General features: G+C 36.8%; 1 protein-coding gene across 1 annotated transcript; it reads right to left on the bottom strand.

The window, feature by feature from the left end:
* Positions 1-1,320: 1,320 nt before the first annotated feature.
* On the bottom strand, positions 1,321-9,752 carry LOC144709561 (Transducin/WD40 repeat-like superfamily protein). The gene is made up of 9 exons (XM_078583137.1): positions 9,626-9,752; positions 4,722-4,801; positions 4,512-4,577; positions 4,280-4,369; positions 3,666-3,798; positions 3,180-3,304; positions 2,977-3,044; positions 2,572-2,620; positions 1,321-2,435 (listed from the first exon to the last, which is right to left on the bottom strand). Exons 2-9 carry the CDS (start codon positions 4,749-4,751, stop codon positions 1,410-1,412), a joined length of 1,587 nt encoding a protein of 528 aa, XP_078439263.1. The 5' UTR covers positions 4,752-4,801; positions 9,626-9,752; the 3' UTR covers positions 1,321-1,409.
* Positions 9,753-14,035: the final 4,283 nt, after the last annotated feature.

The raw sequence follows: 14,035 nt of genomic DNA, 5'->3' as shown, positions 1-14,035 counted from the left end.
ATTTTCATGCGTAATATTTTTTTTCAATATATATAGAATAATAAAATAAACAACATCTTTATGCATGACTAGTGATAGTATGTGCAAAATAAATGCTTATCATGCAATATATCCCTAAAATGATGATAAATAACCTACAAAAGAACGATACTAATGTGTGCTATCAATCATAATTCAATTGCTTTATGAGAATATTTTATCCAATTTCCAATGAATGTTAACCACCTGTTTCTCTATTTAAAAATGCCTTATCTAACTTTTCATTTATATCTAATCCTAGTGTTTCTACTCAGAGTGCACCCAGCCTGATACTTGATATCATTAAATTAGTTTTAGGGAAATGTTTAGCCATTTTTGTTAAATGTTGGTTACCTTTTTCTCACTTAATCACCATGCTGGGTTGCCTATTACTGGTTTTCTGCTTCGTTGCCCCACTTTATTACTTATATTGCGAACATACTCATACTATCTTTCTACAGTCCATGACCCTTTTCTTTATAGTAATCTCCAAAAGGTCTGTGAAGTGGCCAAATCAAACTCACAATCCTCAGCATGTGATTTCCTTATACCTGCTAAAAGCTATCCAGTTCTATTCAGCAGTGAATTATCGTGAGGAAAGGTCTGATTACTTCTGGGAAACTGATGATGATCATTGAATTAGTCATGAATTTAACACAATGAAATTATTAGCTGAGCAAGATGGGTAATTTATAGTGAACATTAAAGGTTATTCCTTTCTAATGACTCTTCATGGGTTTTGATAAAATATCTGAGAATGCTTGCAATTTCTACTTGTGACTTGTTTGCTTAAATTTCGACAAATTCTACAGAAAGTTTGTCTGCAATTCAGCAAACTCGTTTGAAAATGAACCATTTCTCCCTTTGTGAGTTGAATAGTCAAGTGAATGATTGCCAAGATAGCACTTATAGTAGGAAGATTCATCCGAGTTGATCTCAGAATCACTGGATTCAACAATATTCTCTTATTGTTTTCATCTTGTTTATTCTTATTTTCCAGCATTAAAAACGTTGAACTTTGCGTTTTGTATGTCATCTATTAAATTAATCATTTTAACACTATTTTCTTCACATATTTTCAATTACTTTTCCCTCTGTATAAACTCCAATACCATCCGAAAATTCAGAGGGATCAGAACTCTGGTTTTTTTTTAAGAAAATCAGAACTCTGGTTTAAATAAACATAACAGTCGGTTTCGTATTTTCCCCATTCCAGAATTATCAGAACTACTGGGCATGCCATCTTTAAAGCTAATAGTCACGACATCAATAAATAAAAATTTTCTCTACCAGCCAAAGAACTGCTACAAAATTCTCATCTCATTAGCTAAATTCAATAAAAGGTACATTTTGCCTGAATAAGAATATATAAGAAAAGATGAAACAATTAATCATAATGGCTTCTTCTTGGCAAAACGTTGAAGGGATCTGGGAACCTCAGCAAGCTCAACCTCCTTGATTTTCTTCCTTGGCTGGTCAGGAGCCACTTCTATGAACTTCCTCTTCACTCTGGCAACCTCATCCTGCTTCTTCTTCAGCATCTTACTAGGCTTGTTCCTCCCCTTTGTCTTGTTCTTCACCACCGCAGCTGCCTTCGCCTCTGCAATGGCTACATCCCTTGCTTCACCTTCCACCTCCCTCTCATCCACCGCCGCCACCCTCGTCTTCGTCGGCCTCACTGAGCCAATCTTTCCAGGATCCAGCATGATAGTCTCAGGGGGGAGCTTGTCCAAAAGGTTATGAATCTCCTTCTCTCTCTTCTGCTTGGTACTCTCATAAGGATTGGCCACCCATGAATCAAAATTGGGCTCCCCGGAGCCGGGAACAAGGATACTCGACACCCCATGAGAGTGCCCAATCCCAAGGACATCCTCATAAGGCCTGAAGCAAACCTTCCCAATCTGGAAACCCTTTGCCATGGAGTGGTTCATGTAGGGTTTAAAGCTATGATCACCAGCTGTGTCGTGCCACACGTCAACGAACGAGCCGTTGCCGATGGCAAGGAGACCTCTATCGCTCAAATCCAAGGTTTTTGCGTGCCCGGCAAAGGACCGGATGACCTGGTACTTCCTCAGGTCCCAAAGCTTGATCTTACGGTCCATGCCGGCTGTGGCCATAAGGTGCCCGTCGCTGTGGAAGGCGAGAGCGGTGATGGGGCCATGGTGGCAGAGCATCGAGACGAGGGGTTTGACACTCGTGGGCTTCCACATGGTGACTTTCCCGCCGGCATGGCCGAGTGCGACAACGCTGTTGAAGGGGTTGACTCGCATGGCACGGGTGCCCCCAAGACCAGTCCTGTAGTTGGCAACCATCTGCCCTGTGCTTACATCTTGGTACCTAAGCTGCCCAAGCTTGTTGACTGAGGATAGGAGGAAGTGCTTGTACAGGTACTGAAGGCTCAGTGGGGCTTCATGCTCCTACAGAATGAAATGCAGAGAACACAAAGAAGAAAGTGATTTTTTTTCATTTATGAAATGAAGAAAATCTTTGAGATAAGATGAGATGTTTGAGGCTTTTTTGGTTGGGAAACTAATGATGGAAGTTGGTGGGTACCCTGAGACAGTGGAGTTCGGTGCCCTCCTTGCTGTAAATGTAGACATACCTGTTGAACATAATTAGGAGTACCGATATTTTCAGGATATTAAAAAACTAGGATCTGAATGAAATATAGAAAAAAGGCAAAATAAATTAAGAAATAGAATTTGATGGCCGTTCTTGTTGCAGGTTTTCAATATTATAAACAATCCATTTATGTAACGCATAAGGTTTGAGAATTATGAATTTGGAAGAATAACCCCCATCATGTTTAACAAAAAATAGTGAATAAACATTTAAAGCATGTTGAATTGCATTATTTTAATGCACTTCGGGATAAAAATTAGCATGCACTCATATATTACGAACATGTAAATAAGAAAACCACCAAAATTTTGCTAGATTAATTCATGATATGCATACTTCTTTTGAGCAGCTGCAAAAGTCTGTCCATCGTGTAAGAACACAACATCACGCACAGTTTCCTTCACCTGAAATCATCGAGTTATATGTTGGCGTCTCATTCTCAATATACTCATTCAAGTCCCACTTACAAGAGCTGATAATCCAAGGCGACTACGCTAATGATCCTGGAAAAAAAGACTTAATCGTGAGGAGCTAATTACCTGGAAGTTTTTAATTAACTTCATCGTTAGCATATCAATGATAGCTAGGTCTCCCTTACGTCCAGCAATCAGCATATTACGCCCATTTAAGCTGTATACAAGCGTATAAGGTCCTAGTAATGCATCTGCATAGATATTCGAAATAATTAGCTTCGGTACTAATTCAAAATTGTGACTTAGAGCATCACTTGAGGCCTAAATTAATTTAGTTGGACTTTGCATAAAATGATATTTAGAAAATTTCTAATCAGAAAATTATTTCAGAAGAGAGTCTATGAAAATCTTTTTTTTGAATGAAAAAAGTCTATAAAAATATACAAAAAGAACTATTGAAAACGAAAGAAATTGAATTCAGTTAAAACCAAAATAAGATTCCGACTCACCCTCCAAATTTAAGAGAGCACCCGGAATGAATTTAGTTAAAATTGAGCGGTAGAATAGACTATGCAGGATAAAAGTGCATAAAGAGGGATGCAAATGTGCCACCTCGAAGAGATATATCATAGGCTTTTCTGGAGTTCAATATATCAACTTCACTGACGATCGCTTCTTGTTTTATCCTCCAAGTCTTTTCTAAACCTTCGGCCTCGAGCAGACCACTCATACAGGGCATGATCCACTGAATGATTTGAGAAAAAAAATTAATGATGACGGCATATGACCAAGGGAATAAAAAAATTTTCAGTCGGCATAGACATACGAATAAGAAATAAAAAGCAAAACTTTAATGTTTCAATATTTCAAAAAACAAAAATGAACCTTTGATAATACAAAAAAAACAACAATCAGAACGTGATAGCATAACGCGATTATCTTCTTAAGAATTAATTTTCCTCAAAACAAGTCCTCTCTTCTGTTAATAATTCCATAAATAATAGTCTATAGATGCATATGTTTACAAAATATAATGTCCAAGAGATTCCTTCTACATCCAGCAGACAACAAACAGAGCAAGTGAACGAAAGTAAGTGCTTAAATTTGCCACTACGTTCCTAGTAGCCAGGACCAGGAAAAAAACAATTCCCAGAGATAAAAACGATCCTTGCTAGATAAGAGTGAAATATATCAAAAAATTCATAAAAAGTATCACGAAGTAAAACCTTTTCAGTTTTTGCTGCCGCTTTTGCAGATTCGCCATACAGCTGCTCTTTGACAGAAAGCTGGCCTTTGAGTTTTTTATCTTCCAAAACCTAAAATAAAAATTTTAATGTAGGGTTTAAAATTTGAAAGGAGAACAAAATGAAAGGCACATTCAGTGAAATGAAAGGCACATTCAACACTGAATAGAATCAATATCATCAAAATAAAAGAACTCCGTGACTCTGAACCAACCTCTAAATCGGCTCCATGCCCACGCAAATATTTATGAGCAACAGCTTGAACCTCATCAGAAACATCCTACGCATCACATTTATGTCAACACCAAAATTCAATAGACTTAGACGAAAAAAGTGGAAAATGACCACGTTTTCTACGAAAATAAAATTTTGGTCGATGTCAAATTCAGAATAGAGCTCAAATAAAAAAAAAGCAAAAACACACCTGAGAGTAAACTTTATTCTTCTTCTTCATGATGTCAAAGATGGCAACGTGAGGCCAGTACAAAAATAAAAGATAAAGGCCTGCAGTGGAAAAATAAATTTTTTAAAATGCAATTTAAAATTAAGGAGATTTCTCGTCCTTCCCTTGATTTTGCAATAACTAAGTACATTTCCAAACGAGAAAACCCAATAATATTAATGCGCGATTGTTGAAATTCAGGATAACATAGTTGACAGGAGCCGTCTGGCATCCTACTGAGAATCAAGAACAGAGGAAAAAAAGGTGAAGGTAAAAGAGAGAAGAAGCACAAGTGGATTTAAATCTGCCAAATACAGCAGTTCGATCCTTATATTTATCTAGAAAAGCAGGGCTTTATCCAGAAATTTCAAACCGTTGATTTATCGTTGTGGATATGTCATTTCAAGCGGAGTTTAGTTTTTTCTGAAACATGAGATGACAAGCTGAGAAAATGGCTGCACAATGAGTCGTTTGACCATCTCTTTATATCTACCGGTCAAAGTCGTTTGACCATCTCAGTCAAAAAGTGGTCAGTCGTTTGACCACATTTAGGGTCTCTTGTATCTTTTTAGCATGTTTCTTCAGATAGGACCTGTGGAGGTTCCTATCAGATCCCCCGAATCAAGAACTTCAGTAGACGGAATGCATCACAGCAACAGATACATCAGGGGTATTAATAACTCTATGAGTTCTAGAAATGTCACATAAGCCCTTTAAGAGGCCTGTTTGAGCCTCCAATAATAAGTTCTCAGCAGAACTCAATGTGCTCAAGTAGTTTTAGGCGACCTCTCTGTAAGTTGTAACGAATATGATATCCTATTTAAGGTAGAATTCATACAAACCTAATCTTACCTATTTATGTTATTCTTCTTTTCAATCTCGCTCTCCTACATGTGCCCAGATCAACACAATCTATTGAAGCTTCTAATCACCTGATCGGCCATTCACAAAAGTCAGAATGAGATGGTGTTGGTTGGCAATGAAGGAACAGTGGAATTTTGGATTATCAAAGAAGACCGAGGACGAGGCAGGGTGACGGGAGGAGCCCACCACACTGAGGATAAACCCTGAAAAATCTGTAGAGTAGATCATCTTTTACCCCGGACTATCTGCTTTAAATAGACAGATAAAGATATGTGCATCTACGTAAAGACCCCTAATGATGTAGGGAGTTACATTTTAACCCTGCAATCTAACAGGAATATATTTGAATAGTCCACATCTTCATCATTGTAAGGATGAAAACTCAGGTATCTGTGATCAGTCAAAGGAACTTCAAAGAGATGAGTCAACCTTGCTGCGGAGTGCTGCTGGAATACACTTAATTCTAATCAACTGCAGAATTCAGCAGCACAGTCAAGAACCTTGATGCTACCAGCATGCTGTTAAGAGCCTGACCTGGATCAATATCGACAAGGCTTGAACAAAATTTCAAGAAACAGTAACCAGTGGAGAAGATCAAATTCCCAATATGAGAAACAATGGAGACTGACCTCACCTTCAACCAAAATCAAGAGGCATGACAAGTTTCTCTCTCTCTCTCTCCTCTTTCCATCTCTTAAACTCTCTCCATTCTCTCTATCTCTTTAACTCTCCCTCTTCTCCATATCTCTAAAACTCTTCCTCTCTCTCTTCTCTCAAACACTTGCTTTCTCTCTCTCCTCTCTCTCTCTTGTCTCTATCTCTTTAACTCTCTCCTTCTCTTCTAGGCGACGATGTTACTGAGAGCATCTCTGTACCTTCTATTATGTAAGCTTACAAGTAGATCCGATCCCAACCATGATCCTATCGGCATCCACCATCTATATATATTTTGGTTGTCTCGATCCTTCTCTTCTCACACCGTTGTGCACAATGATACTTCACATATACAAATCTCACTGAGAACTTTGATTAGAGGGATAATGGCCTTATTACCCCTCTCAGGAATAAGGGTACTTCTGGATTTTGTGGATAAATAATGGTCGCAATAAGTCAAAGGGGTTCAGATGATCAAGTTGGAGGCATGATGATAGGGTACTATACATATATTACAAGAGAAGACCCAAGAAAGAACAGATAGATAAGGGTCAACCAAGGACTGACTCAGAGTCAACTGCATAAAAGTGTGAAAAAGGGTGTCATGTGGAAGCACATGACGATCTTGCAATAAACGGGCTACATCAGGCCCATTAGTAGAAGAAATAAATCAGGCCCACTCTTAAATAAAGGCGGGAAGAATAAGTATAAAAGGAGAAAGGGGGGGGATTGGAAGGGATCCCCCGACGGCAATGAAGAAATCAAGAAGTCGTTGTACAGTCTGGCTCCCTGGGCTCCGGGTTGCATTCGACCAGGTGGAGGGGAGCGACAGAGCGCCAAGTCTTGAAGCTTCCTGCAGGGTGGTTACGCCGGCGTCGATACATTTCTATTCCAGATCAGCATTGGTTCTCGGCTAAGCCGGAGAGGTCTGTTTTGTTGTTGATTGATACATTTTGTAGCAAATATTGTATCACAAGATTAACTAGACTAACAGGCAGTTTTCTCACAGTAATTGGGCCAGGTCATCACAGGTTCTCAATTAAAGTTTGCAACATCCTGGGATGGAACAAGGCCTGTCCTACCAGACATCTGAGCTCTCACGTCCCATCGTGCAATGCATTTGGCGCATCCTGCCCTTCACAAGGTGAGGGAGAATAGGGTGGGTGATGAGTAGCAGCATGCATCTCAGTGGGCTACATTCATGAGTAACAAATTTATGTGGTAGTTCACCAGACTATTTATTCCCGCTGCGGCTGCCACGTACACCTCAGTTGCCACCACGACAGGAGCTTGGGTGAGTCAGCACCACTGCTGTCACTGATGTTTACCTAGTGCGCTTAATGGAATGCCCCCTTACATCCAGTGTCTTGCGCAGTAGGATGTGTTGAATGACATTTATACCCTTCTTGTCTTTCTTTTCTCTTTTATTCTCTCTCTCTCTCGATATATGTATCTTCTTGACAGAAACAGAAGAAGCTAAGCAGTTCTTCGTTCATATTTTCTCTCTCCTCGAAGCTCCCTACCCCCTTTGGAATTTCTACTGGATGGGAAGAAATGTATCATGTTCCAGGCGTGCACATTGATAAGAGCCCCAGATTCCAATCGAAGAAGATAGTGACAGAGAGGGACAAGGGGTAAGATCGTCGCCCAGAAATCAGAGGGAGGGGAGAATGCTGGAAAGATCATCAGTAGAGGGAGGTGGGTGGCAGGAAGGGCATTGCCCGGGAGGAAATACATGAACCAACACCATTACTTCTTGTTTGTCCCTGCAAGTGGACAGCTACAACTATTTAAAGGAGAAGCCCTTAAATATAATACAATGAAAAAGCCCCTAAATGGTAAAATTATGAGAACACCACAAGATACTATGTGGATCAAATCGCACATTCCATCCTACGTCTGATGCCCTGGGATCGAACTAGATGGACAGTGCGCCCAACCCATAAATGAAACCTATTTGTCACAAGGCTTGAAAGCACCGAACTTCCAAAACACTCCTCATATGAAGATTTCAGCCAAGATTCCTGCACAAGAAATACTTGGAGATTTTTGACAGGGTTATTTTACAAGACATTTAAAGGCCTGAACAAGGGGGTTGGATTAGGAGGACAAGCAGGAGAGAGAGGACTATAAACGATGAAAGGCAAGAGAAAACATCGGCTGAAACATTAACTGGGTATCCAATCTGCATATGCACATACTTTTCACTTAAATGATTGGAAGAGAAGTTCAACCTGGGCAAGTGAAGTACATCAAAGTTGTCAAGATTGCAAAAAGTGAAAAAATAACTTCTCCTTGATGCATTGCAGCTAAACATGATTCTATACAGAACTGTGCACAATGACTTCAAAGTAAATCAACAAATCGACAAATATGCAATGCCAGAAAATGGTCGAACACCTAACTTTGATCAAGCATGAGGATGAAAGCCTACATCATGATTCATGAGAACCAAATCAAAACGTCTTCATTAGCATCACCACTGAATCCTGAATCGTATTTGTTCAGTCGCATCAGGATATTGGACACAACATTGAGCTCACGATTTCACAACTTAGCGTCCTCGATCTTATTCTTTTTTTTTCGTTCTGTCTCTGAGCTGGAAAATGTATCTCGTCTACCAGATTGAGGAGAAATGCTGGCATTCTTGGAAAAGTTTTTAGGTTAATTTGGAGAGAAGATAGAATTCATCTTAATAATCTATCTAAAATTGCATTTCACGATTCATTAAACTCTTCTCGGGAGATGGGTGATGAAAAGTTGTAAAATTATAGGCACATAGAAGAAGCAGCTAGCTCAAAGGGGCAAGTAGACGCTCTTACTATCCATCACAAGTATCATTCAGTTCAAAATTTCTACTGTCTCAGCTATTCCACAAAAAAAAAAAAGCTATCATTGCAAAAAATCAATTTTCATTTTATTTTTTGCAACCATATTTCCCAACGAATTGGGGAATCAAGAAACAAGGGTAAACAGTAGACAAAGCATCTGAGCGCAGCGGCCGAATGCTCCATGCCAGAAATTAACTAAAAATACAAATATAACTGAATAAAAACACCCCATATAATGTTTCATCAACAAAATGTGTTCCATCAAGAAACAAAAACACAAACACAAGCATTAAAAGAAACCAAATTATCGTCGTAAGAGACGATAAAACTGAAACTGACAGCCCTAACAGCTGACCCAAACTCGGATGATTCTAACCCATCATCGGAGTAGATGAGTCAGAGTCTCTGTCACTATATCTCAGCGACCATGTTCTTCTAAACGACCAAACAACCATTTTCTTGACGCTAAGATAGTGTACAGAAAGAACACACAATCAAGCAAAATAAAAGAGCAAAATCAGAAATGAGAAAAAAAACCTTAACGCGAAGTGGGTATACGATGCAGACTACGCTTGAGATTATCAGCGGCAGAAAAGAGCAAACTTTGAACAGGAGGAGGCGCAGAGGAGACGAAGGCGGTGAACAAGAAGAGAGAAGCAAAGAGAGGAAAATAAGGGTAACTCTCCGAAGAAAAGAGAAATTAATATTTCAGAAATTAAGATTTAAGAATAAAAAAAACTTTAAATTATTATAAATTATGCACTTTTGCCCTCTTAGATGATTGTTTAGAGGTAGATATTTCAAATGGTATAAATGATTTCATGTTTTCAGAAGATATTAGACGGAGGCAAATTAGGGTGTTAAATTTAATGTTGTTGTAAATTGAACTCGCCTGAATTGAATTTGTAATTATAGAAACTAACTTGAATATGCATAATGGGACTGAGGTTGTCTCCACAGGGTCCGGCCTTTAGAGAAATAAGATGATAATAAGGATAATAAGAGAAATTAGTTTGATAATAAAGAGAGGGGATAAGGTGACCTAAGGAGAAGTTAGTGAAAAGTGGAAGGAAGTAATTAAAGCGGGAGCGAGGGAAAGGGAGATTTAACATATTTAACAAGAAAATATGTTATTTATATTATTATTAGGATGAATAAATATTATACGTATTAAAGGTAGGGAGAAAGTGGGAGAATGAAATTTATTTATAGTACTATAGTAAAGGAAGAGAGTTAGGTAGTGGAAGAATTATTTTGCATTTTAATGGAGATGTAGGTTATATGTAAGATAGGACAGGTAGATGTAGTAATAGAAAAAGGATTAAGAAGTGAGTGTATAGGAGTACTTTATCTTACTACGATATAAGAGGACGGATGGAGATAAGAATATTAAAGATAGTCAGAAAGAAATTATTTAATTAAATACAGCTTCATGAAGTGGAGAAATAATTATAAATGACAAGATTTTAAGATGGAGAGAAATGAGAGGATTATTTTTAATTGCTTAGAGGAATATAAGAATTCAGATAGAAAGATGGAAAATAATAGAATGTAATGGGTAACAATTTCAGTAATTGAGGATAAGTATTTTAGTATAATATTATTAGGGGTTAGATGTAGTAATGTTGCTTATATGATTTTTATAAGATAAAATTGAGAGGAAATGGTTGATGTCTGGTACATGTTTGTCAAAATGCCTCAAAGAGGCAGCACAAAGAAATGCGATTCAATCTCCAATTTTAACTTGAATGTAGGTGAAAACTAAGAAGAAAACTGTGGATGAACAATAAATTTCTACAAAAGAAGTTTAGAACATCATCAAAAGTATGTTTTTCCAGACAGCCGAAGATGGGGGCGCAGATCTTTGGCCCCTGATTTCAGTGTAGATCCCATCTCTCCTCCTCCAGGGTGCCCATGATCCTCTAAGGCACCATCCTTGGCGTTAACAGTTGGAGAGGTGTCATGCCTTTCCTCTTGTAAGCCCAATGATGAACCAAACATAATGCATCCAAACGGAACATTCATGTCTTAAGGCCACTTTGGCATCGTTTATTGGCATTCACTTCATTTTGATACAAATACTCATTTGATGCATTAAATTTTCCATTTGGTTAAAAATTCATTTTTCAAATAATTTTTACTTTAAAATTATTACTTTAATTGATTGAATTATCTTCTCGAGTTGTTTATTTTGCAGAGATAAATTTAAAAATTAATAAAGAAAAAAATGTTAAGATCAAAGTACCAGCAGCTGGGCTGGGCGCAGTAGTGGGTGGGCGCAAAGAGGATTGTGACAAAAATCATACACATCAATGTTAGGGAGTGGTGATCAATGCCACCGGTCCTACTTTGGAATCATGGAGTTACTGAGAACCCCTCTTGACTGTTATCAAAATATTTTTTTCATTTCTATTTGAACTTAGGTCATTGCCGTTTTCAATAGGAACTGAGGTTTCTATTGATTTTTCAGTTCAGATTCTCTGAGGCATCTATTGAACACGACCAGACATCAAGCGATTTTCCCAATTTATCCTAGTTTCATCCGAATAGTATTTATGAAAAATAGAAGCACTACTTATTAAATGTGCATACATAAGCCGCATTCGATTACAATAATCTATCTATAAAGCACATAATAATGTACATAATCACCTCTTGATTACTTTCATTCATCCTTATTATCTTCTAGTTATTCTTTCCCTATCAAATCAAGTTCTTAATTCCCCCTAAAACTTAAAAAGATTAATTCCTCCATCTACCTTAATCTCTTATTCTGTATATATATAAATATATCTTTCTCTAGTTCACTAAGCTATATATAACTAGATGATTCCTTTCGCATTATCATCATAATTCTTATTACCCTCTTCTCTTTATCCTTCCTACTACATCTTACTAAATAAATAATCCAGTTCAATACCTACCTAAATCCTAATATATATTTATTTACTATATATCTCTCCGACCTTACATAAAACCTATTATTATTTTCTACCGCTAATTATTATTTTTTCTTTTTTGTGCAGATTGGGTGGGTATTTTTAGATATCTCTTTGCACTTCGATTGCTATGATTTTTTATTAGGTAGGATTATGCTTTTATCTTTGTTTCTATGGCTTTATATTTTTCATTTGTATACCATGCTTGGGTTAAAAAAAATTTAGATTGTTTAGTTTTTTTTATGAATATAGTTGATATGATACATTCTTTCCTTACTTGCATAGTTACATTTATGGTGATACTAAAAACTAGAGGACCAAGAAGAGCAATCAATGCATGGCTTTTCAGGATGACTGTCTTATGCTGGATGCATCTTGATGTCATTGGATATAGATTTTTTCATCTTCCTTTCTGCCTCCATTTATAGGGGTTTCTATTTTTGCTTTTTATCACTAATTATTTGGTTGCTTCTTTTGTGGGCCAGTTGCATTGGCTTTTTTATATGTCTTTACACATACGATGTTGTGTTTTTTAAGATATGGTTGTTCTGCTTTTACCTTTATTCCTATTGCTTGATACTTTTCGTAAATATACCATGCTTGGTTTACATGTTTTATCTTACTTTGAGGAAAATTGACTGCTCTGATACATTCTTTCTTTATGTTTATAGTTATCTTTACCGTGGTACTAAAAAATAGATGACCAAGAAGGGAAATACATGGAGTTTCAGGGAAACTGCCTTATGCTGGATAAATCTTGATATCCTAGGATATAGATTTTTTTATCTATGTTCCCCCTGGACATATAGTGATTTCTATTTTTTCTTTATATCGTTATCTTTTTTTTGGTATTTTTTGTGTGAAGGTTGAGTGGGTATTTTTAGAGGTCTCTTTCTACCCATGATCCTATGTTATTTTAATGTGGTTTTATTATTTTATCTTTGTTTAAGTTCCTTGATATTTAAATTTTTATATCATGCTAGGTTTAGAAAGTTTTCTCTTGTTTTAGTTTTTCATATTTGTTTGATGAGGATGAATAATCTGATAGGTTCTTGCTTTCACAGGTACGTTTTCCGTAATACTTATTAATAGAGGACCAAAAAGGGCAACTCATGGTGTTTCAGGGAGATGTTTCATGCTCAATGCATCTTTATATTCTCGGATATAGATTTGTTCATCTCACTTCCCCCCTTGACATATATTGCTTTCTATTTTTTATAAGATATTGTTAACTTTTTTGGCCGCAGGTTAGGCGGGTAATTTTTTGCTTTTCTTAATGTAATTTATCTGATACATTTTTTTAATTGCATAGGTACATGGAAGCTGATACACTAAAACAGGGAAGCAATGAGTGAGAAATCTGATATACTACTTTTGGTTTCTATTTTGGTGAAAGATACTGTGTAATTTGACTTATATGACAGGCATTTGTTTTCTATTATTTTGCTGTTGTATGGTCTTTATCTTATTCTACTTTACCTAATACACTATTTAGTTATTTTTTTTAGCTTCAGATTTAGAGATAAGAATACAATGAAGGACCATCAATGCGCAAGTATTGTTTGTTGTATGCTCTTTATCTCTGTTCTCTTTTATTAACCTTTTTGTTTCTCTTCCTATCTCGAGCTTATAAAAGGTTGTATAAACATCATGCTTGGTAGCAAGATGGAGTCATGCTTATGAAATTGTGATGTGATTTATGAGGTATGTATTATCGTGTTGCTATCTTGTCATAACCTTGTGTTTTGTTCCTTCGTATGAATAGTTTGTTATCGAAAGACTTACACTACCTGTTCTACATGATTTTGTGAATTTTATTTTATTTATTTATTTTCTCAGTTTTTTGGGTATTATATATATATATATATATATAAATAAGCTTTACCGCACAGCTGTGTTCAGCTACAAGTATCTTTATATGCCTTGATATATTTTTTCTATCTTGCGTCTACTCTACCCTTGAATTCTTGTGTGTTAATTTCCTCTTTTTTATCATGTATTATTTTGT

This window comes from Wolffia australiana, chromosome 11 (assembly GCF_029677425.1).
Source record: "Wolffia australiana isolate 7733 chromosome 11, ASM2967742v1".
Taxonomy (NCBI): domain Eukaryota; kingdom Viridiplantae; phylum Streptophyta; class Magnoliopsida; order Alismatales; family Araceae; genus Wolffia; species Wolffia australiana.
The sequence above is the reverse complement of the archived record's forward strand: the minus strand, read 5'-3'. Positions and strand labels throughout refer to the sequence as shown.